This window comes from Ranitomeya variabilis, chromosome 5 (genome assembly GCF_051348905.1).
Source record: "Ranitomeya variabilis isolate aRanVar5 chromosome 5, aRanVar5.hap1, whole genome shotgun sequence".
NCBI classification, from domain to species: domain Eukaryota; kingdom Metazoa; phylum Chordata; class Amphibia; order Anura; family Dendrobatidae; genus Ranitomeya; species Ranitomeya variabilis.
In genome coordinates this window covers 644035255-644060749 of record NC_135236.1, presented here as the reverse complement: position 1 = coordinate 644060749, position 25495 = coordinate 644035255, and the positions used below count along the sequence as shown (strand labels likewise).

At 42.0% G+C, this 25495-nt stretch overlaps 1 protein-coding gene across 1 annotated transcript in view; it reads left to right on the top strand.

The window, feature by feature from the left end:
- The window catches only part of FLT4 (fms related receptor tyrosine kinase 4), a 257103-nt gene that overhangs the window by 187679 nt on the left and 43929 nt on the right, over positions 1 to 25495 (top strand). Inside the window, exons 8-15 of the mRNA XM_077266308.1 lie at positions 268 to 385; positions 686 to 855; positions 9355 to 9517; positions 10297 to 10438; positions 15389 to 15497; positions 16783 to 17142; positions 19286 to 19432; positions 25026 to 25157. Of these exons, the coding sequence (XP_077122423.1) occupies positions 268 to 385; positions 686 to 855; positions 9355 to 9517; positions 10297 to 10438; positions 15389 to 15497; positions 16783 to 17142; positions 19286 to 19432; positions 25026 to 25157 (1341 nt within the window). The remainder of the gene's footprint in view (positions 1 to 267; positions 386 to 685; positions 856 to 9354; positions 9518 to 10296; positions 10439 to 15388; positions 15498 to 16782; positions 17143 to 19285; positions 19433 to 25025; positions 25158 to 25495) is intronic.

Below are 25495 nucleotides of genomic sequence, written 5' to 3'. Positions count from 1 at the left end.
ATAGCGCCATATAAAACTAAAATTACATTGTAGAATACATTTATTTCTCCCCTTACAGGGACAAACACAAGTGAAACACACAATGAATCAAAAATATCACTTTATTACTGTCAATTTAGCAAAAACCTAACAGTCGATCACATCCAGGGAACATGATTTGTTTACTATTTGTATGTATTAGTTTGTAAAAATGAAGATATTCTTTTACTAAAATAATAATTTCTTTCCATTTCTTGCTGGTTTTTCAACTTGTGTCTTCTTCCATAGAAAAGCCTTTTATTTCTGTGGAGACCATGGAGAATACTGTCATTGAGGCCACAGCTGGAGACAAGTTGGCAAAACTGTCCGTGAAAGTTTCCGCTTACCCATCACCTACTTTTCAGTGGTATGATCATAATTAGTATACTTGTTCCATGGCATGTGTCTACATCTGTGAATCATCTGCTGTAATTTACAAGGACTTTCTTAACATTTTAGAGTGGTATGTTATCCCCTGCTATCACCATGGACAAACAAAAAAGAGAAAAAAATGGCTAAATGGCTTCTTGATGTCACCACTAGGGGGAGCTGGAGAGCTCACTGTATACTATTGACTCCAATGTATTAGGCTCCTAAGCTCCCTCTAGTGGTGGCAACAGACAGTTTACAGCAGTGTAGCATTTCACCTATTTTTTCATATTGCCAGGTTTAAAGATGGAAGGCCGGTGAGCAGCAGCAATGGCAAGCATCGACAGTCATTACACTCGCTGCAGATCAGAGACATAGTAGAGCAGGATGCTGGGAGATACACGCTGATATTGAAAAACCAACAGGCTGGCCTGCAGCAGCGGGTTAATGTACGACTGGTGGTGAATGGTAAGCATGACGAAGGGCAATGACCAGACCTGATGTAAAGCTCTAGTGAGACAAATATGACATTGAGTGGATAGAAAACCTTTATGCCTACATTCTAACTATACACAGTATGCTTTATATAAGATCTCAACACAACACATTTTGCTGAATTATTTATAATAAGATTGATCTGAGCAAAAACTTTTATTTAACGGGAACCTGTGGTTGTTCTAGGTCAGAGAATAATCAAAAATGATACCAGGATGATAGTAATCCGTAGTGTTACAGCTGAGAAATTAAAGAGGTTGTCCACTACTTTATCATTGATGACCTTTCCATAAGATACGTCATCAATGTCTGATCGATCGGTGTCTTGACACCCGGCACCTGCCGGAACTACTCGATTTTGGAGCTGCCCTGTCTTCTGGTAGTGGCCGCGGCAGACTACTGCATATCTTTCTCTTATTGATTTGAATAGGAGGCGGACGTGCAGTACCCGGCACGGCCACTAGCAGAAGATCGAGAAGCTCCGCAATCAAGTAGTTGTGACTACAGAGACCAACTGATTGGCGGGGGTGCCTCGTGTCAGACCCCATCCTATCAGATATTGATGACCTAGCCTAAGTAGAGTAGTGGACAACCTTTAAGCTTTACAATATCATGCAAATTAGCCTAGATATTGGGGGAGTGTCGATGCACTCTGAGTACATTGACACGCCCCCAATAATCCAGACTAATTTGCATGTGGCCCCAAAGCTTGATTTCTCATTACTGGAACTGGTTACAAGGGGTAACTTTGCAAATACTTTGTATCACCCACTGCAGCGGGTCATTATGAAAGTCCCTGATCCTGTTGCCAACGGGATCAGTATCCTTCTCTGCAAGCAATAATGGCCTCAGTAATACAGCAAGTGGTAGAAAATGTTTTGTTTCTCATGGATTCCCAAGAAATTACCCTCCAAAAAAAATGTGTGGCTTCTTGAATATTGGAGTCAAGCAAACAAATATAATATGGGTGCACAAAATTCTCCGGGTTTCATATCAGATCCATAAAACATGGATCTATAATATTGGCTGAAGCCGTGGGCGAGGTACTCGTCTTCCACACCATGACAAGCTACAGGAAAATGGAGATCTTGGCTGGGTTTGTGGTCTTTATCTGTGGGGGCGCTACGTCCTTAATGCCGTTGACCTCGACTGACCAGGACCTCAGGTTGTAGAGTTCAATGAGGGAGACCACTACTCAAAAATAAACCACCTTTTGCTCAGCAATAACTTATGGGGAAGTATGCACAGGGGATAGCGAGTACAACGCTTAGTGGACGTTTCTCTTAGAACATATGACATCTTTATACACGTTCCCGTACCTTCCTGAAGTCGCTCTGCTCTCTGTCCGCGAGGCTCTCTCTCTAGCTTCACTACTACGCAGCACAGCACTTAAGGAGCTTCCTTAGTCCCCAAAATAGCACCTCTACCCGGTAAGCGAGAGTCCTATTTCTCAACCTGCATCCTTTTCCTCTTAGGGGATCTACTTATGCCACTATGGTCATTACTTGCTTTTTTGCTTGCTCACGCCCTGGAACTACCACCCGGAGCACTCTCTTTTCATCCCACTTTCCTTCTCAGCACTGCTCTGTCACTTGACTGTCAGATAAGTCCCTACCATCTTGGGAGGCTACCTGCCCCAGGCCTTGCATCCTGAGAATCACTCACTCCTTCTTTTTCCAATGGTTTTTATTTAAATTTAAAGTTTAAGGAGCATAGATTTGGTAGATATGCAGTTGCAAATAGATTAAGGATGAGGAGTGGAGGGGGGGGGACAAAGAAGAGGTTGGAGGAAGGAGGGGGGAGGGGAGGAGGAGATTTTGATGTGATAATAGTGCTACCAAACAAAACTGGTAACAATCAAATAACAATAATAACAACATACGGAGTAATCGTAGGTGTTAAAGTACACTTCAGAGAAGTTTAAGGGTAAATATTATCCCAGTGAGACCATTTCTTAGAGAACTTGACAAGTTGGTTGTTGGCTAAGGCGAATTTTAATTCGTATGACTCATGAAGGGAGATTTTCTCCACTAGAGCAGAGAAAGTGGGAGGAAGATGGTTTTTCCAAACAAAGGCGATAGAATTCTGAATCACAAGCAGAATATGGATGATTAGGTATCTTTTGTCTGGGCTGAGGTCCATAAGCTCAAGGGACAGCAAAGCCATTTGTGGGGTTAGGGTAATTGCTTTATCTGCTATTTTGTCAATGATAGTGGAGGTCTGGGACCACAGGGACTTTAGTTTAGGGCAGCTCCAAGACATGTGTAAGAGGTCTCCACAATGGCCGCAGTCCCTCCAACACAGAGGGGAGTTACCTTGGTCAAAATGCGCCAATCTGGCAGGAGTGTAGTACCAGCATGAGTTGACTTTAAAGTGTGATTCTTGTAAAGACATGGATAGAGTTGATGCATAAGTGGAAGACAATGCATCTTCCCATTCCTCACGAGGAAGTGAAATATTTATCACTCACTCCTAATACTTTTCCTTGTCTCTACTCCAGATCATGCTATCCATTGCCTCGGACTCCACTCACTCAGGGACACCCACTTCATGCGCTCTGCGGACTAATCAAACCAGAGGTCTGCTCTAGTTATGAGCTAGGCCCTATCTGACTCCTGACAGGAACCTTTCCGCTGTCCCTTCACTTTTTCTCCTCCCACTCTGGGCTAGTCTCAACTATTAACCATATACGCTTCCTAGTGTTTGGCAAAACACAACCTATCTATATCCATACAGATTATTAATCATTCAAACATCATAGCACATTGCAAGAACATACATGCCTTCAAGAGGGAATGTGGACAACACCTCCATCTTCTTACATATAATACGATATTGATGACCAATCAGCTACTAGCAGGATCCCAGGACCGTAAGTACATAGTGTACAGAAGCAGAAAAGCACACTGAACACTGTATAGTGGCCATTCTCCAGTACTGCATGGAGATAAATGGAAGCTAAGCCGCTGGATGTTAAGAATAGGTCAACAAAACAATATTATTATATTCCTGGACTACCTCCTTATGGCTAGAATCCCATATCACAATTTTAATGCAGTTTTTTCTTAGCCACAATCAGAAGTGGAGCAGAAAGAAAAATAAGTTCCTCCATTATATTACACATTCTATTAGCTCCAAAAATATATATCTCCAGCCATTTACCATTGATTAACGTGATGTTCCCATGATGGCGTGCGTCTACCACTCAACATTTTTAATTACCTTTCCAGATTTCTGTATAGTATGGCCTCCATATAATGCATTCCATAACTGGTAAATTCCCTTTTAATTGGGAACGTTCCTAAATGACGATGATCCCTCAAGGTCCGATATATACTCCATTCCTCGCGGACGTGATTGTGCACAGATGTTAAGCGCATTGACCATAGCTGGTTAATCTCAGAAGTTAACCTTGAGTTATAGGGGGCTTTTTGCAGTCCCTTAGTGTATAAACCCTAGAATCAGAGGGTCAAAAAAATGTCTCCATAGATCTGTTCTTTTAAAGGGCGGATGTAACTAAACTGTATTTGGTATATGGTAATTTGGATCTGCAGAACATTGCATGAGAGTTGGGAATTTGGTCCAAGAGTTATGGAATGAATGCAGTAGTGGAAATGATTATCATGCCCTTCTGTCCGCCACCATAATGGAGAGTCGATTTTGATCCTTGCACTAGGGTGGTCCTTTTCTCTTCTAGCCACAGCGCTGTAAATATCTCATAAAATAAAAACTTGGCACATACATCAATGGAAAAAAAATACTAATATTACATGCAATGTGCTGAGATGACGTATACAGTACACACATAAGATACACACCAAAATTGCACTGACAGCATTAGGACATTATATCTAAATTAGGAACATGTGAAAACCCTTATGATAAAGGACACGTCTGCTCTAATCATTCATCTCAGCATGTGGTTCCCATCAGCACATGTCACTGTCATGCACGTGTTTCTGATCCTGTTTTTCCGGGTCACTTGAGGTTGGACATTGTAACATTTACGATAATTGGAAGTCATGTCATAATGGTCGTGTTTCTGGAATTGTCAGCTCTTGATAATGACCGTGTGTCTGTAAATGTCTTGTAATGCTGTAAGTTGACAATAAAAAAAATCCTTCAGGATATTTCCATAAATCAGAATATACTTGTATGTGTCATATATAGAAGATAATTGAGATACCATATTTTTAGTGCATGCGGATGACAGACAGGGAAATAGTTTCAGAGCGAAGCCTGTGTTCAGCATGTCAGTCGCTTGTTAACGAGTGTGGACAAGTTTTGTGGACCTCAGGATATAAAGTCATATCATGTGTACAGCCCCACCGCTATTATGGAGCCTACGGAGGAGAGGGCATCGGCTCAAGAGGCTTTCGTAGCCCCATCCCAGTGAACGGTGTCAGCCTACAGAGCATTTCCATTCTTCAAGGTGAACCAGAATGAAGATCCAGAAGGGAACAGAAAGAAGAGAAAAGAAATGATGCGTGACACTGTACCAACATCAGGAATAAACCTTATTTGGAGCTCACTTTGGATCCACTGACAGTTCTTCTGTGATAAAACAATTACAATTAATATTTTACTGATCCTCAACTCATAAATATGAACATTGAATTTTTGTTTGTACCAGAACTGGGCAAACTGCAGCAGGCGGGCCACATCCAGCCCTTTGGCCATTCCTAGGACCAGGACAGCAAAAGGGCTGGAAGCAGTGGCATGGGCTGCATGCCGTGGCCTCCCTCTCCACCTACGTCCTGAGTTCACTGGTATCTGCATCCTTGGCATGCAGATACCGGTGAATGTAATGGTGAAGGAGGGGGCTGTCGGCTTCATTCTCCACCATTCATCCTGAGCAACTAAGTGTCTCAATGCAGCAGGTGTAATGATGTAATTCAATTGCGCCTGCTGTGGAGCCTGGTCGTATCGCTGGTCGTGATCGTTGGTAAATCGCTATGTGAGATGGGGCCGTCACTGTGAGGAGCAAATACCGGAGCTGCATGCCGGGGGTAAGTGGGTGAAGAGTATAGTGCTTGGTTTCTTTGTTTTTTCATTCACTTGTGGTGCCATTATTATGCGTCTGTAGACTGTGGGGGATCTCATATTGTGCGGTCCACATAATGTATTGGGAGACTGTTAGGTCATCATTTTTTGTTCGGGGCAGGGGAGGTTGTACCGTGTGGAGGATATCATGCTTTGAGGGACCTTGAGAAATCATACTGTGGGGGTCATCATTCTGTGTTGGGGCTGAGGGGGTCATACTGTGTGGTTGAAATGTGTTGGGGGGCTCTAAGGAATCATGCTGTGAGGCTCATCATTCTCTGATTGGTGGCTGGGGGATTATACTGTGCTTGGGGTGTTGTCAGGGTCATTATTTTGTGTTTGAGGGACCGAGAGTGTGATCATTTTTTGTGGGCTGTGAGGGATCATACTGTGTTAGCGGTTCTTTGGAGGCCATCATACTGTGTTGAGGAACTTGGGGGATCATAATTCTGTGCTTGAGGACTGTGGGGGATGAAACTGCGTGGGGGACCATAGGACCACCATACTGTGTATAGGAAGCTGTGTTGGGCTATAGATGGATCATACTGTGATAATCATCATTCTGTATATAGGGAGCTGTAGGGGATCATATTGCATGGATGTCATAATGTGTGTGGGATCAAACTTTTGGGGGAGGCTGTGGGGGTCATCATACTGTGTTGGTGGGGTGTAGCGGCATCATACTGTTTTGAGAGGAGCTGTTAATCATAGTACAAGCGTTGAATGATAAGAGCAATATGATAAACTATAAAAATCTGTAAATTATATGGTTCTGATCTGCTCAATAATAAGCAATAAAATAAATATAAAATAACGGGTTAATGTTAATATTGAACAGAACTAATTTCAGCATATAAGTTCAGCCCTCCGCCACTGTCCCGATCTGTCATGTGGCCCCTTTTAAAATTAATTGCTCACCTCTGTTCTATATCAGGCATAATGGTTATAATGTACAGTATTATGTGAATAGTTGGGGTTTAGTGGAATGCGTTGTATTGCTCTGATCTATTATGGAGTCCATCAGGGCTGCTGTCAGCTGCTAGGTCAGGCACGTGTCAGGGCCCACTGATGTCCTTTGCTCTGAATTTATGTTCTGTATAGTTTCTCCTATACAGAATACTTCTCGAGGGGCCCTACCAGCACTCTCCTCTCAAAATGCTAGGGGATGTCTCCATTTACTTATTATTAAACTGTTTCTATCAGCAATTGGATGCTATAACTGAAATTCAAGACCAGTTGTAAGGGAGACAGAAACCCTAACAGTGAGCCATAGACTACAGTGTTTTCTGAAATATGGCGCAATTGCTTAGTTTTTTTTTATTTAACGCTCAATCCTTATGTGTGTCAAATAGTCATCTAAAAAGACTAGAGCTCGTCTTAATTGTGAGAAGGCAAAAGCAAAGAAACAACAAATCTAGCTGTCCGACCATGTACAGCAGCCACATTGTCCAGCCTACAGTTCCTTTGCATGGTTTGCTCAATTTTTATGGAATGTACTCAAAACAAATGCTGCAAAAAAGGTGACAAAAATGTCAAAGAGTGAATGAAAAAGTTGAGACACGCAAACTTGGAGCTGCCTCTGCACTGCATAGCTGCATCGCTGAGAGCTGGGATTTAACACCACGCACATTGCATATATTGCCAGTTTGTGTAAATTGGGCCACACTCGGATGTCATCCCAGCGCAGTCTGATTTTTTTCCACGGATCCATAGAGTAGAATGGGCAAATGCCATCCAATTCTCAGAGGCAACTTGTGCATACTGCTATTTTTTTCAAAATGATGGACAGCCCTAGTCCGAGCTAAACGAACATCTGCATGAGCCCTTAGAATAACAACAAACACACACTAAAGGCCCTGTCACACACAGCGACGCTGCAGCGATACAGACAACGATGCTGATCGCTGCAGCGTCGCTGTTTAGTCGCTGTGTGGTCGCTGGAGAGCTGTCACACAGACCTCTCTCCAGCGACCAACGATGCCGAGGTCCCCGGGTAACCAGGGTAAACATCGGGTTGCTAAGCGCAGGGCCGTGCTTAGTAACCCGATGTTTACCCTGGTTACCAGTGTAAAATGTAAAAAAACAAACAGTACATACTCACCTTCGCGTCCCCCGGCGTCCGCTTCCCTGCACTGACTGAGCGCCGGCCCTAACAGCACAGCGGTGACGTCACCGCTGTGCTGTGCTTTCACTTTACGGCCGGCAGTCAGTCAGTGTGGGAAGCAGATGGCAAGGGACCTGACGGACACCGGAATGTGAGTATGTACTGTTTGTTTTTTTTTACATTTACGATGGTAACCAGGGTAAACATCGGGTTACTAAGCGCAGCCCTGTGCTTAGTAACCCGATGTTTACCCTGGTTACCAGTGAAGACATCGCTGAATCCGTGTCACACACACCGATTCAGCGATGTCAGCGGGACCTCAACGACCAAAAAAAGGTCCAGGCCATTCCGACACGACCAGCGATCTCACAGCAGGGGCCTGGTCGCTGGTACGTGCCAAACATAGCGAGATCGCTACTGAGGTCGCTGTTGCGTCACAAAACTTGTGACTCAGCAGCGATCTCGCTAGCGATCTCGCTATGTGAGACGGGGCCTTAAGACTAATGTCATAGGAAAGCAAGTCATCTATCAGTAAGTTTTGGAGTCTAGCCAAAACCCACCAAATACGTGGAGAACATACAATGTGTCCTTCGATGTGGACTAAGCACCAATGAGCCACCATTAGTAATAGAGATGAGCGGACCCGTGGATGTCCAAAGTTCGGCTCGGATACCAGAACTGTACCCGAACTTGAACCTGAACCCAAAATCAATAGTGACCTGAACTTCGGTGCTGGGATATTCTCTCTCTTTCTCTTTTCTCCTCGAACTCCAGCTTCGAAACACTGAGTATACAGACAGACTCTAAACCACAGGTAATATACAGATGATCAGGTTTTAAATACATCAGATAGGGATTGCATACATCAGTTAGGACTGCTCTGATATGGGTATACCTTGACGTTTGGTGGAGCAGCTTACTATACATTTTTTGCAAAAAACGTATCAACCAAATACCCTCTTCTTTACATCTTTTTACTAGCACTTGCGTATTACTGTGATTTTTTTAAAATGAGCGTTTTTTGGTTTTACTATGCTCTTTTGTGTCTTCAAGATTCTAAACCATGCTGCCCGAGGCACAGGCAGCAGGAATCAGATGGCAGGTCCCTTTTAATGGGTTAAACAGAGTTATCTTAGGTGCATAAATCATTGCATGTAATACAGTACTAGTGGGATGAGACCCTCTTGCTACATCTGATATGATATGAGAACACGTACAGTACGTTGGCGCCATTATGAATTGTGTATGTGCACAGGTGGTGTGCACGTGGTTGTGACCAATCTATTGCAGTCTAAATTTATTGTTCCATTGCTTTTTTTTGTTAGTTCCCCCTCAGATCCACGAGAAGGAGACTTCACCACCAAATATTTATGCCCAAGGTAGCCGCCATGTCTTGACTTGCACGGTGTTTGGGATACCAGCACCAACAACCATCCAGTGGCAGTGGCGGCCGTGGACACCATGCAAGATGTATGCACGGCGAAGCGCGTATGTTCTCTATAATAATCTGTCTTTGCCTTAATAGTTTATCACACTAGACAATTCTTAAAAAAATGTTCAAATTTTAAAAATTGAAGTTTTCATAGAAAAAATAAGAGTCTTCAATTTTCTAAACATGGTGCCATTCTTGGTACTGGCTATGTTTAGTATTACATGTGAGCTTTATTCCAATGGATTGGATTAATATGCAGTACTAAACATGGCCTATGGACAAGAGTAGCTCTGTTTCGGCAAAAAATATCCTGCCCTATTTTCTATTTCATACAACCACTTTACAGAAATGGTCTCCCAAATAACATATATTACCTATCAACAAGAAAATGAATAAATCACTAGGGGTCTGGCTGCCGAGATCCAATCCTCAACAGTTCTGTGCATTGGAACTCCACTGTGTGACCAGAGCAGTAGTGGGCATGTGCGACCACTGTGAATAAAGCAGTGGTCGCACATGCTCATTACTGATTCTTTCACACAGGGGACTTCAAGACCCTGTTCTCACTATTGGTGGAGTTGCCTATAACCAGCCCCCCCAGCGATCATATATTTATTAACTGTCCTGTGCATAGATAATACATGTTGTTCATGGACAACCCATGGGAATATGACAATATATAAAATTAAAAAATTAAAAAATTCTGCTCATATACCTCTCTCTCTCCTCTCTCTCCTATCTCCTCTCTCTCTCCTCTGTCCTTTCTCTCTCCTCTCTCTCTCTCTATATATAATATATATAATTTCAATTATTGCCATGTTATTTTGGATTACAGACCCCATCAATCTCCACCCCTTAGACATCAACGTGACAGGATGCCAGAGTGCCAAGACTGGAAGGACGTGACCCCGAATGGTGACGTAAACATCATTGAAAGCATGGATACTTGGAATGAGTTTGTGGAGGGGCGGAATAAGGTATCCACAAAGTCTCTGGGTGATATTCCCTAATTGCATTGCACTTCCTAAAGTCATCCTGGCAGGAACAATCATGAATTATTGGGGAAGTCAATTATCCACAATACAACAACATAAGCGTCTGCGCTCAATCTACTCTTCAATCAAGGAAATGCCCAGAAAAAAAAATCATAGCAGAAAGCAGGAATAATGCCGGGGTAATTTTCCTGGGTTAAAAGTGCACGTAGAATTCTATAATTACCTTCCACTATTCATAGAATGTTCTGTATGGAAGTATGAGCCAAGCATAGAAATAGTCAAACTCAAACTGGGTACCCGGATTTATCTGAAACAGTTTAAGATTCATAAATGAATAAAATAAGTCAAAAATCAATTAAAGCATACGAGTAAATTAAATATATAGCTACCATCATGGATTCTGGTATTAAAGGAAATGACAATTTTAAAAGAACTGTTATTTAACCACTTAATAACCCAATAATTTTCATTTTTTGTGTTCCTTTTTTTTGGCTCTTCATTTTATTATATACAATAATTTTCTTGAAAAATGGAAAAAAAAATCCAATTGAAGTGATATTGAGGAAAAATACAATTGCAGCATTAATTTTGAGGTTTACTTTTACACCGTTCATTGTTCAGTAAAAATGACCCGCCAATATGAGTTTGTAGGCTCTTGCCCAGTTTTCTTTTATTATTTTAGTGATGAAAAAAATTATTATTCCATTAATAGTGCTGTATGATGATTTGATGGCTATTTTTTTGCTCCTTGATAACATTTTGGGGTACAGAATTTTGATCTAATTTTTATTGTATTTTTTGAGATGCGCAGGGTCTGAAAAAAAAACGCAGTTAGGGAGTTTTTATATTTTGCTCTGTTTTTAACATATGATTTTAATATATTTTTTTATTATGATAGATTGGACTTTTTGAGATTAAATATGCTTATTATTTTCAAATTTCTTTATTTTCAATGAAAAAAATGGGGGTTATTTGAATTTTTATATTTTTTTTAATTTTTCAAACTTTATTTTCATTTTTACTTTATTTTTCAGTCTACTATTAGGATTTGAATCTGCAATCATTTGATCGCTTATACTATACAGTATATTGCAATACCACAGGATTTTAGTGTATATATACACTTCACAATTGTGCTCCACTTGATGTTGATTCTTCACCAAAAATTTACATTTGGCATCTTTATATTTGAAGCATGATATGTGGGAAAAGGTTGAAAAGTTCCAGGGGTCCGAATACTTTCGCAAGACACTGTACAGTGGCATGTGAAAGTTTGGCCACGCCTGGTCAAAATTATTTCCTTTGTATTTTAGGCTAAAATATATATATATATATATTTTTTTACATTTTGAAAATCACAAAAAGGAAAATGGGCCGATGCAAAAGTTCGGATACCTTTGGAGATTTATGTGCTTAGATAAATTTGACTAAGGTTTCAGACCCTAATTAGTCTGTTAGTGTTATGGCTTGTTCACTATCATCATTAGGAAAGGCCAGGTGATGAAAAGTTCCCAGCTTCATAAAAACGCAGCCTCCTCTAACCTTGTGCCAAAAAACAGCAGCCATGGTTTCTTCTAAACAGCTGCCTAGCACTCTGAACATGAAAATGGTGGAGGCCCTTAAAGCAAGAGAAGGCTATAAGATAGCAAAGCGTTTTATAATTAAGAAATGACAATTAACAAAAACAGTGGCCATCAAAATAAGGTCTGAAAGACCAAGCAAAATTTCCATGAGAGCTGCTCATAGGATTGCTACAGAGACAAATCAGAACACTCGCTTGACTGCAAAAGATATTCTGAAAGATTTAGCAGACAGTGGAGTTGTGGGAAATTTTTCTACTGTTCAGAGACCCATACAAATATGGCATTCATTAAAGAGTCATCAGAAGAAAACCTCTCTTGCATCCTTACCATGCCAGCCAGAAGCATGCAAAAAAAAACATCAATACATGTTGCAAGTTATGTGGACCAATGAGGTTAAGATAGAACTCTTTAGCCACAATGATCAAATATATGTGTGGAGAAAAAAAGGGAACAGAATTTCCCAAAAGGAACATCTCGCCCACCAGTAAGAAAGGAGGTGGATCAATCATGCTTTGGGGTTGTGTTACAGCCAATGAGCACATTTCCCAGGTAGAGGGAAGAATGGGGTCAATTAAATTTCAACAAATTCTTGATGCAAACATAACACCATCTGTAAAAAGCTGAAGTTGAAAAGAGGATGGCTTGTGCAAATGCATAATGATCCTAAACACACGTCAAAATCCAAAATAGACTACCTCCAAGGTGCAACCTGAAGGTTTTACAATGGCCCATACAGTCCCCTGATCTGAACATCATTGAAAATCTGTGGCTAGACCTCAAAATAGCAGTGCATGCATAACGACCCAGGAATCTCACAGAAGTGAAAGAAAGGTATTTTCATTTATCCATGTATGTCTCCCATTGTTAGTTTGGTTTGTGTAATCTCTTGTATAACTACTCCACACTTCCCTAGGGGGACAGAAAAAGGCTGATTCAGGAGCTCAGCAAGATACGTGGCCCTGGCATCGGTACCATTAAAAGTAATTCAGGGAACAAGGATTTCTAGGGCGCCCCTATCTTTAGGGGTAGGGAAGGAGCCCCTGGCCCCGAGATATCAAACTACAGTCAAGTGACAAAAATACTGCAAAGTGGAACAAAACTTAGCAGAAGACCAGTGGTAGGGTAAATCCTTGGACATTTTGATATATTTGACATAAATACTAAAACATTAGCTAAAAGCAAAAGTGATTCCTTTCATGGTGAGATTACCACAATGTATTTTTGAAAATTAGTGGAAATGTTCACTATCCACGAGACCTTTATATAAATCCATGATCTATATCCCAATGTACTTTCACTTGCAGTAAATAATAATCCATGTAACCTTTACATAGCCGGAGTCCAGATTTTCGTTGCCCGGTAATGGGTGTCTCTATAATTAGATTTTTCAGTTTTCCTTTTGCAAGGAAAGTTCCGCAGCTTGCAACTGAGTGGCTTCCTGTTAGGATACATGGCCATGTATGTGTCTTCTAGTAAGTGACCTACACTAACATTTGTAAGATCTGCTGACCTTTCTGTGCTCCCTGGTGGGTTCACGTGTTGAATAGATTGGCTGTGACTAAGTACCTGCTTAAAGAGCATAAAATTAGATCGAAAACACTAACATTTAGCAGACAAGACCGGTTTCCTATTTCCTCCTCTCTTCCTGTTTTCAGGCCACTCCCGCAGGTTGCAATTTTCCTGTTTTTTTTGCTGCACATCTGTTCCCTTTAGCGGGAGACAAGCTGCTGAAAGGACAGTAATAAACAGCTCCAATGTTTAATGGAATAAGTCCCAATTATTGCATTGTGTATGTCATATCACCAGGCTGAATGTGCTGTTAAAATTAGACAGCATTCCAGGCTCATAAGGTAAAAAAATGAATATTTTAAAAGGGCCTAACTGGTCTACAGTGGGCTTCAGGGGTATCTAGTCAGGATGTGATAATAAGGGACAGTACAAATAAAGCTTATGAAGCCTGTTAGAAGAAAACCCCATAACCCCATGCCATTTGTCCTTGTGGCCTGGGTATCCAAGTCTGTACCCCTGAACCCACACTTTGCATCTAAACCTATAATAATACAGCTATGGTGAATATGGCAAAATGTCCTTGGCTATTGATTGGGCAGTGTCAGACAACTATTTGTACATCTTCTAGAAAAAGAGGATGACCTCTTTGATTCCTGTAAAGTTGGCAGACTGCGGATATCTTGGATGCCTGATAGAGTTATATTCCAGGAGCTGGAGAAGTCTCTCAAAGCTTTCAAAAGAACTCAGATATCTCCTGGACTCCTGAAACTGTTGGCAGATCTCCCAAGTGCTTGAAATGCCTCCTGACAGGTTTCAGAACAAGAGGAGACTTCTTGGACTCCTGGAAGAGTTGGCAAATATTCCAGGAGCTGGAGAAGCCACCAAAAGCTTTCAAAAGAACTCAGAGACCTATGGACTCATGGGAGGCTTGAGCAGATCTCCCAAGAGCTTGAGAAGCCTCCAGACAGGTTGCAGAACAAGAGTAGACATCTTGAACTCCTGGAAGAGTTGGCAAATATTCCCGGAGCTGGAAAAGCCTCACAAAGTTTCAAAAGAACTCAGAGAGCTATGGACTCATGGAAGACTTTGGCAGATCTCATAAGAGTTTGAGAAGCCTCCAGACAGGTTGCAGATCAAGAGGAGACATCTTGGATTATTAGAAGAGCTGGCAAATATTCCATGAGTTGGAGAAGCCTCCAAAAGCTTTCGAAAGAAAGGAAAGAAGGATTGGCAAAACTCCCAGGCACTGGAGAAGCCTCCCAAAAAGGGACCAGCCACTGCTGGTGTCTGTGTTCTGAACATGCACTGTTCTTACAAGATTTTCCTTACTTAGTCTGTATGCAATGTTTTTAGGCAGTCTGGGATAGCTGGAGCATTCTTAACTCTTAATCCCAGCCACCTCTCTGTAGCACGATTGGATTCCGATGCTGCAGAGGAAAGATTACCTCATATAGCAACATCAGAGTACATGGCACACCAGCAACTCGACCTTGCTGATGGCCTGAACTGTCAATCAAGCTGGATCGCCCACCCCCAGCAATTATGAATATGGAAGGTGGGAGGGTGGAGGACAGTGGGTCCTGATAAAAAGAAGACTAGACAAACCCTTTAAACAAGTGTCAGATTATCTACATTCAGGACTTGACTGCTGGTACCTGACACCTCATCTAGAGATGTCAAGAAGTATTAACAAATATATTTGGAAGTTTTTTATAATCTATTTCGCTGATGTCTTAGTAAAGTAGACCCAAATTTAGGAGCTCATAATATAATTGTCAAGTTATATGGAAACTATCTGGATTGAAATGTTTATAATTTTATGTTTTTTCTACATTTTCAGACTGTGAGCAAGATGGTGATACAAAAAGCCAATTTGTCTATTATGTATAAATGCTCAGCTTACAACAAAGCTGGGAAAGACGAGAGGCTCGTATACTTCTATGTGACAAGTAAGCATCTTTAGCAATATGTTGAAACGACTATAGATATATGTTCCTTTTTTTATTTCTTTTGCTGTAAACTACACTAGTGCAATCACAGGAAAATGGGAAATTGAGTTGAGAATAGCATCATCAGTGGAGCGAGGCATTGAAAGGAGGGTGGTATAACAATTGATGGCATTCTTGAATGTGTGCAATGGGCTAAAAAAAATATGGACCGCTTTGGAGACAATTATTTTTACTTAAATTTATGTATTTTTGTCTTAAAAATTATTTTATTATTATGCTGTCATTTTCCTGCAATGACAACTTTTATTTTATATAGTGTACAGCTTATTTCCTTCGAGTGTGCATGATAGTTACATACCAGGAGAGGAGTTAACTCCTAACATCACATCCACCTTTCTCCAACACATACCTTTCTTTACAGCCTTACCTTTCTTTGCTGCTCACTTCCCTTTCCTACATCTCAGCTCCTGACAAGCTGCTGTTAGAAATTTGCAAAATCACTAGCCCCCACCATTTTCCTCAGACTTGTGCTTGTTCAAATGCACTGTTATCCCTAAATGCAAATAAAGTGTAAACAGTATAGACTTCAGAACAAACCATTGATACATGAATGTGTTACTGCAAATCTTGGGCTGAGCATTACACTTCTACTAATACTACAGCTCTGCTACTCACCAGAACTGTCACTTAAGTAGAGCCCGCCCTTCCAGAAACCAAGAAGTAAGGAAACTGCATAGCTCTGAGCTGCTCAAGAGACAACGTGAAAATAACACACGCTCAGTATTTGGTCAGTATTTCACATCAGTATTTCTAAGACAAAATCAGGAGTGGAACAATTAGAGGAAAAGTATAATAGAAACACATGCACTATTTTTTATCCACTACTGGTTTTGGCTTATAAATACTGATGTAAACTACTGACTAAATACTCAACGTGTAAACTTGGCCTTAAATTTATTTTACAAATGGCAATGTGCAAGGAAACAATGAGCTTGTAAAAGCCAAATGATGCAAAATGAATGAAACCGGTTTGCCAGTTAGGGAATAAATAAAGAATATTATTATTATTATTATTATTATAATGTGCATTACCCATATACAGCACTTTGTTGTAGAACAAATGAAGCGCCCTCTAGTGGTATTTACTCCCTATGAAAAACATTTTACAACACAATTGCTGTTCCATTTCTTTTAATATTTAGCAGGAAAATGCTAATTTAACACAACCATTATACTTTTTCACAATATCATTATTCATCTCTATGACAAACATGGTTCTTTTTAGCAATTCAAGATGGCTTTGCAATTGATCCTGAGCCTTCAAAGGAACCAATAGAGGGTCAGAACCTCAGTTTGAGTTGCCTTTCGGATAAGTACACTTATGAAAACATGCAGTGGTACCGACTGAACTTTCATACATTAAATGGCGCTGAGGGAAACCCACTCGTGCTCGAATGTAAAAATGTCCACCAGTATGCCGACCGCATGGAAGGAAAACTACAGTACCAAGAAGGATCGAGTAATGCAACTCTGATACTGAATATCCCCAAACTATCAATAAAGGATGAGGGGGCTTATGTCTGTGAAGTCCAAAACCGAAAAACACGGGAGAAGCATTGTCAGAAAAAATACATATCGGTGCTTGGTGAGTAGAATATTGGCATTATTTAAAGTATCTGCTACACTTTCCACAAAAAAAAAGGGTTAAAAAAAATCCTGCACAACATACTACGATAAGGGCTGTAAGGCCAATTGTGTTTTCAGCATGATATTTATCCCAATTTTGTCAATCTTTGGGCATCAGCAATCGAAAAATATCTGATGCCTCCACCTCTACCTAAGGCATATAATGAATTTCGTGAGAAAGAAATACCCAAATAATGAAACAACCCTAATCCTCAAAAAAGTTGCTAAGGCTTTACAAAATGAAAACAGAAGCAGCAATAACTCCGGCACCCCAAAACAGGAAACACAAGTTACATCTATTGTTTCTTGTTACAACAAGAAACACAATCAGGTACAATGTAATATAGCTCACAATTATGAGTAATTCATTAAATAAAATCATGTTAATTGATTTATTAACATACTATAATTATAATAATAACAATAATAATAAAGAAATGAATATAATAAAGCAGAGCCACATTTTATAATTAATTTATGCAAAACAATCCAGCCAATTACAGTACAAAAGATGGAATTAAGCAATAGAAATAAAGTCAGGTGGATACATAAGGTTCATTATCAATAATTCATCATTAATAGTTAATTATTAACAATAAAAAATACCATTAATTACTGTACCCATAGATTGTGGCAATACATAAATGAATTAATTAATAAATAACATAGATGTACACTAATATTGGATAATGATTCGGTACAAAAAATGTAACCAGACGGCCAGCAGATACATACAGACCAGCAGTCATATAAAAAAGAATAACCGAAGCCAAACCAGAGTGCCGTAATAGCGATAAAGACAGATGAAATATCTGGCTGGACATTATAAAGTGGACAAGCCTAAGCGGGCAAACCAGACCTGCCGTCGTATTAAAAGATGTCTCGTTCCCCACCATGCACACCAACGCGTCTCAGGTGTTGCTTCTTCAAAGCGTGGTTCAGCTTCTTCTAACAAAGACACCTCCAGTACAAAAGGATCCACTACAAACGGAGCAAAAAATGGATCCAAAATGGCAACCAAAGTTTCAGTTTTTAAATTGATCCATCCTGATGTGAGCAAAAATGGACACTTTGGTTTCTGTTTAACATCCATTCTTGTCCTGTCTGTATCAGACACTTTTGTGTAGGTATCTCTGATCAGCTCTAGTGCTCTGGGCATATCCAATGCTACAAAATCAGATCCGATTCCCATAGACTTCAATGTTAAAAAATGGATCCAGTTGCCATTTATTTGTTTTTTTTTCTGGTTAGACAAAAAGTGGTGCAAACTATGGAGGTAATTCCTTAAAGTGTCTTTGCCTGAAAACTATCATGAAACACTTTGAAAGTAGCTAAATTTTAACGCCAGTTTGAAGTATCTCTGCCAAAATGTGTGGGGGCTCAGGAAGAGCTGGGGAAGGGCGGAGTGTGCCGATGTCCACCCATCAAATTCATCAAGTGCTGGCGTTTTTCACTCCAGAAATGCTACTCCTCGCCATGACTGGGGTGCCATTTCCGGAGAGGTGAGTGGAGGCGCACGGATACGCAAGATACAATGAGTGGTGTACGCCTCTTAATGAATTTGGGGCATCATCATCGAACCCTTCATTAAAACTGGTGTGCACAGTGCGAGTCTTAATAAAAAGACCCTTGAGTTTTTTTTCAGTTAAAAAATGGTTAGTAGCTGAAAAAAAGGCCAACAGAAGACATTTTATGGCACTGCCATTCCCATTCTAATGACAGTTTTCTGTACTGGAGAACTTATTTCTGGTTTTAGCATCTAAAATCAGATGCAAAAATTGAAACAACTACCGGAGATGTGACCAGAGCCTACATTTAGCCTAAATAAGCGAAGTCTGGCCCACTAAAGACCAGTTATAAAGAACATGGGTCAATAGTTTTCTATCCTTATACATATGTTCCTACACCCCCTTTCTCTGGATATCAGATCAATGATTGGGTTAGGTGGAACTAATACTCCTATATTACTATATTATCCCAATGTTTGGTTTCAGGTCTAGTTATAGGTCTACAAGCAATGTGCTATAGGTTTAGTTACAAGACACAATGCCGTATTATATGTATAAAAGGACTTTCCATAACCTGTTACTTCTCCTTTGTAGCACAGGAAGCTCCGTACTTTCGTTCTAACCTGACTGATAAGATGGTGAATGTCAGTGACTCAATGGTGATGTACTGTGATGCTGATGGCGCTCCCAGCCCCCAAATCCTCTGGTATAAAAACAACAAGTTAGTGGAAGAAGTATCAGGTATAACACAGGGAAAATGTATTGCAATATCATTGTGATGTTTGCAGTTAAAGGGGTTTTCCTATGAACAAAAGTTGATTTTAATCAATAGATCTTGGAATAATAATAATTTTCACAATTGAATGTGTTTAAATAAAATGTTCCTGTGCTGAGATAATCTTATAAATTTGCCCCTGCTGTGTACTGTGTAATGGCTGTGTCTGACCATGCACGAACATGGTCTGATCATACCACAGCTCCAGGGCAGGGAAGGAAGCAAAAGGGAGTATACAGACAGGTAGGGCCGCCATCAGGGTATTACTGGTCTATGGGGCCCGGTGAGCAGAAGCAAAGAGAGGGGGCCTGGACTGGGTGAGATACGCTGCGAAGCCTGCGCTGAGGCAGCACAGCCGAGCCACTGTATATATGGCCTGGCAGACGGCATGGCACGCTGGGACCCGAGCTAATTAGGCCATGTTCACACTTTGCGGTTTTTACCGCGGAACCACGGCGATTTTGATGCTGCGGGTCCGCAGCAGTTTCCATAGCGTTTCCATTTACATGTAAACCCTATGGAAACCGCAAACCGCTGTGCACATGCTGCGGGAAAAACCGTGCAGAAACGCAGCGGTTTAAAACCCGCAGCATGTCACTTCTTTGTGCAGAATCGCTGCGATTATGCACCCATAGGAATGCATTGAACCGCTTACTTCCCGCATGGGGCTGTGCCCACGTTGCGGGAAGTAAGCGGATAATGTGCGGTTGCTACCCGGGGTGGAGGAGAGGAGACTCTCCTCCAGGCCCTGGGAACCATATTTGGGGTAAAAAAAAGAATAAAAATAAAAAATCATGTTATACTCCCCTCTCAGCGCTGCACGAGGCTGGCCGGTCAGAGTTGCTGTGCGAACAGGACCTGCGGTGACGTCGCGGTCACATGACCGTGATGATGCCCGGGTCACATGACCGTGACGTCACGAAGGTCCTTCTCGGCACAGCATCTTTGGAACCAGAGCGCCGCGTGCAGCGCCGAGGAGATCCGGACATCGGAGGGTGAGTATAACCAATTTTTATTATTTTTAACATTACTATTGATGCTGCATATTGCTGCATATGCAGCATCAATAGTATAGGAGTAATCCCGCAGCGGAAACCGCGGAACAAACCGCGATAAATCTGCAGGGATAACCGCAGCGGTTTTGCCCTACAGATTTATCAATTCCGCTGCGGGAGAACCCGCAGAGGTCACCCGCAAAGTGTGAACATGGCCTTACTTTTCCTTATTAAGTACATGCTATGTGCAAAAAGAAAAAAAAGAGCATGAACCGCACATCCCAAAATCATACGTTGATCTAAAGCCGCTAGGCAAAAATTTAAATACTGAACATGAGGTTTTCAGTTTAACATTCTGATCAGACTGTATGAAGCCCACTGCCCCTTCACGGCAAACCTCGTAGTGGGTCCTAACGCCCTAACGGAGCGGAGCCGTGCGGCGACCACCGCCGCAGCGGCCATGCACCAGCAGGGCGGACGGCCTGTTGCCCCACAGCACCCATGCTGCGAGACTGAGTCCCCAAGACTCCAGACCGCGCCGCCCCACCAGCACAAAGCCACAGCAACAATGGCCGCCACACAGCACCAGCACCAAAATGAAGGGAGCATTTAAACTCACCTTCCTCCAGCTCTTCAGTGAGAGCCAAAATGGGCTAGACCCCTTACTTTGCAGTCTCCTGCTAATTAAAATCACCTGAGCCAAATGGGAGGAGTGCTGGTCCAAAAAAAGAGACAAGTACATGCTATGTGCAAAAAGAAAAAAAAGAGCATGAACCGCACATCCCAAAATCATACGTTGATCTAAAGCCGCTAGGCAAAAATTTAAATACTGAACATGAGGTTTTCAGTTTAACATTCTGATCAGACTGTATGAAGCCCACTGCCCCTTCACGGCAAACCTCGTAGTGGGTCCTAACGCCCTAACGGAGCGGAGCCGTGCGGCGACCACCGCCGCAGCGGCCATGCACCAGCAGGGCGGACGGCCTGTTGCCCCACAGCACCCATGCTGCGAGACTGAGTCCCCAAGACTCCAGACCGCGCCGCCCCACCAGCACAAAGCCACAGCAACAATGGCCGCCACACAGCACCAGCACCAAAATGAAGGGAGCATTTAAACTCACCTTCCTCCAGCTCTTCAGTGAGAGCCAAAATGGGCTAGACCCCTTACTTTGCAGTCTCCTGCTAATTAAAATCACCTGAGCCAAATGGGAGGAGTGCTGGTCCAAAAAAAGAGACAAGTACATGCTATGTGCAAAAAGAAAAAAAAGAGCATGAACCGCACATCCCAAAATCATACGTTGATCTAAAGCCGCTAGGCAAAAATTTAAATACTGAACATGAGGTTTTCAGTTTAACATTCTGATCAGACTGTATGAAGCCCACTGCCCCTTCACGGCAAACCTCGTAGTGGGTCCTAACGCCCTAACGGAGCGGAGCCGTGCGGCGACCACCGCCGCAGCGGCCATGCACCAGCAGGGCGGACGGCCTGTTGCCCCACAGCACCCATGCTGCGAGACTGAGTCCCCAAGACTCCAGACCGCGCCGCCCCACCAGCACAAAGCCACAGCAACAATGGCCGCCACACAGCACCAGCACCAAAATGAAGGGAGCATTTAAACTCACCTTCCTCCAGCTCTTCAGTGAGAGCCAAAATGGGCTAGACCCCTTACTTTGCAGTCTCCTGCTAATTAAAATCACCTGAGCCAAATGGGAGGAGTGCTGGTCCAAAAAAAGAGACAAGTACATGCTATGTGCAAAAAGAAAAAAAAGAGCATGAACCGCACATCCCAAAATCATACGTTGATCTAAAGCCGCTAGGCAAAAATTTAAATACTGAACATGAGGTTTTCAGTTTAACATTCTGATCAGACTGTATGAAGCCCACTGCCCCTTCACGGCAAACCTCGTAGTGGGTCCTAACGCCCTAACGGAGCGGAGCCGTGCGGCGACCACCGCCGCAGCGGCCATGCACCAGCAGGGCGGACGGCCTGTTGCCCCACAGCACCCATGCTGCGAGACTGAGTCCCCAAGACTCCAGACCGCGCCGCCCCACCAGCACAAAGCCACAGCAACAATGGCCGCCACACAGCACCAGCACCAAAATGAAGGGAGCATTTAAACTCACCTTCCTCCAGCTCTTCAGTGAGAGCCAAAATGGGCTAGACCCCTTACTTTGCAGTCTCCTGCTAATTAAAATCACCTGAGCCAAATGGGAGGAGTGCTGGTCCAAAAAAAGAGACAAGTACATGCTATGTGCAAAAAGAAAAAAAAGAGCATGAACCGCACATCCCAAAATCATACGTTGATCTAAAGCCGCTAGGCAAAAATTTAAATACTGAACATGAGGTTTTCAGTTTAACATTCTGATCAGACTGTATGAAGCCCACTGCCCCTTCACGGCAAACCTCGTAGTGGGTCCTAACGCCCTAACGGAGCGGAGCCGTGCGGCGACCACCGCCGCAGCGGCCATGCACCAGCAGGGCGGACGGCCTGTTGCCCCACAGCACCCATGCTGCGAGACTGAGTCCCCAAGACTCCAGACCGCGCCGCCCCACCAGCACAAAGCCACAGCAACAATGGCCGCCACACAGCACCAGCACCAAAATGAAGGGAGCATTTAAACTCACCTTCCTTATTAAGCCCCAGGGCTCCAGTCACTCTCAGCCACGGCTACTTACATTGCATGGCCTCAGTACAGTCCTGCTCACCATTATTGGCACCCCTTCATTTTTTTTCATAGACTGTATAATATCTTCAGAAATAAATGGAAATGTATGATAAGGCGTTGATCCAGGGAACTAGTCTGATTGCCGTATGTGGGGTCGGGAAGGAATTTTTTTCCCCATGATGGAGCTTACTCTTACCACATGGGTTTTTTTTGCCTTCCCTTGGATCAACATGTTAGGGCATGCTAGGCTATGGGTTGAACTAGATGGACTTAAAGTCTTCCTTCAACCTTAATTAATAACTATGTAACTACTGTATGTATCATGTCATATCCTCAGGATTTATTAAATAGTGATCCAAAGTAATACAACAATAATTTTCAACTTACATGTTGCAATTTCAAAAAAGAAACAGAATAAACAGCATGTGCAGCAATTAATACTTGGTTGCACATCCTTTGGCATTGATGACAACCTCCAAACGTTTCTTGTAGCCATCTATAAGCTTCCTGCACTTATCAGCTGGTATTTTCTTCAACTCTTCCTTTGCAGTTTGTTCAAGCGCTTGAGTGTTTGTAGGGTTATTTTTCCCAATGCAGATTTCAGCTCACTCCAAAGATTTTCAATGGGATTTAGGTCAGCACCCATTGCTGGCCATTTTAAAACAGTCCATTTTTTCTTTTCAACCATTTCTGTGTACTTTTGGATGTGTGCTTCAGGTCATTGTCTTGCTGGAGGACTCATGATCTTTGACTCAAATCAAGTTTTATTACACTGGGTAGGACATTTTGCTCTAAAATCTCCAGATAATTCCCTGATTTCATGGTTCCCGTGATACGGTCAAGGCCTCCAGTACCAGACGCAGTAAAGCCACCCCACAGCATTATGGATCCTCCACCATGCTTAACTGTTGGTAGGGTGTTCTTTTCCTTATTGCGCTGTCTGTAAACAAACTGTTGCTTTGCATTTCCAAAAAGCTCTATTTTTGTTTCATCTGTCCACAGAACATTTTCCCAGAAAGATTGTGGTTTGTCAAGGTTCTCTTTGACAAAGATCAGTTGTTCCATTTTATGTCTTTTCTTCAGCAATGGTTTCTTCCTTGGCCTTTGCCCCCATAAAGCTCTGCTTGGTTTAGCGTGTGGCATATGGCACTTGTTGAAACCATGACCCAAGAATGTTCCAGGTTGGCCTTCAGGTCTATGGATGTTTGACATGGTGTTTTTTCCACCGTTCACACCAAACTTTGAAGACATCCTTTGTCCATTTTCCCCTTTCCCCCACGTTCAAGAAGGTTCTTGACAGTTACATGCTTGGCAAACTTCTCAATAACATTGTACATTGTTAAAACTGGGATACCAAGGTCTTGTGTTTGCTAATAATAGCAGTTCTGATGTCCTCAGACAGCTCCTTTGTCTTCACTATTGTGACAAGGGAACGGGGCCTACCTAATCATCATTCATTGGCTAAATCATGTCACATGGGCACCGACAATTAATCACAGGTGATTCTCATTTGTGATTTACCACACGCAAGTAAAAAAAAATGTGTTTCCATACTAATTTAATGTAAAGGGGCCAATACCAGTGTCACAGCAGCTTTAGGTTTTTCTATTTTTTCCCTCCCGTTGTTTTTTGCTTTAAATTATTGTTTATCATTAGCTCTTTTGGAGTGGAGAGGAGCAGCAGGAGTCATTTAAGACACTATTTTATTGGTAACAGGTCCACTTTAACCTTGGTTATCTCTAGCACTAAAAGTGCATTCTCTACATTATTTATTATTATTAAATGTCAATGAAAAGTTTTGTTTGCTACCTCTAATTAGCTTTTATGAATAATTCACCCATTTTAATGTGATTATAATACTTCAGCCTAATTTGTGTTTCCCATCATCTCACACAGGGATAATATTGGGAAACAAGAACCACACACTGAGCATTCAGCGAGTCCGAGAAGAAGACGCTGGAGTATACTTCTGCTCTGCCTGTAACGACAAGGGATGCGCAAATACCTCCACCATTGTCTCTGTTGAAGGTGTTTCTAAAAGTCCACTATTTTATTTAATTTTATTAAAGGGAATCTCTCAGTAAGATGAACCCTCCTAAGCCGTCTATATGGGCACATAGGTCATAGGAAGCTGAATAAAATGATACCTTGATATCTGCCATCCGATGTTTTATTCAAGAGAAATTCACATTTTTCCTAATATGTAAATGAGCTGTTAAGAGCTATGGGCGGGATATAGATCTCCCTGAGAATCCGTCAACAGAGCTTATTGTAAATGAAAGGGACGGGACCAGTGTGAGACATGTAGATCAAGAGTCCAAACAGTCAGTCATTACATGTCTCACATTGGTAATGCATTAAACATT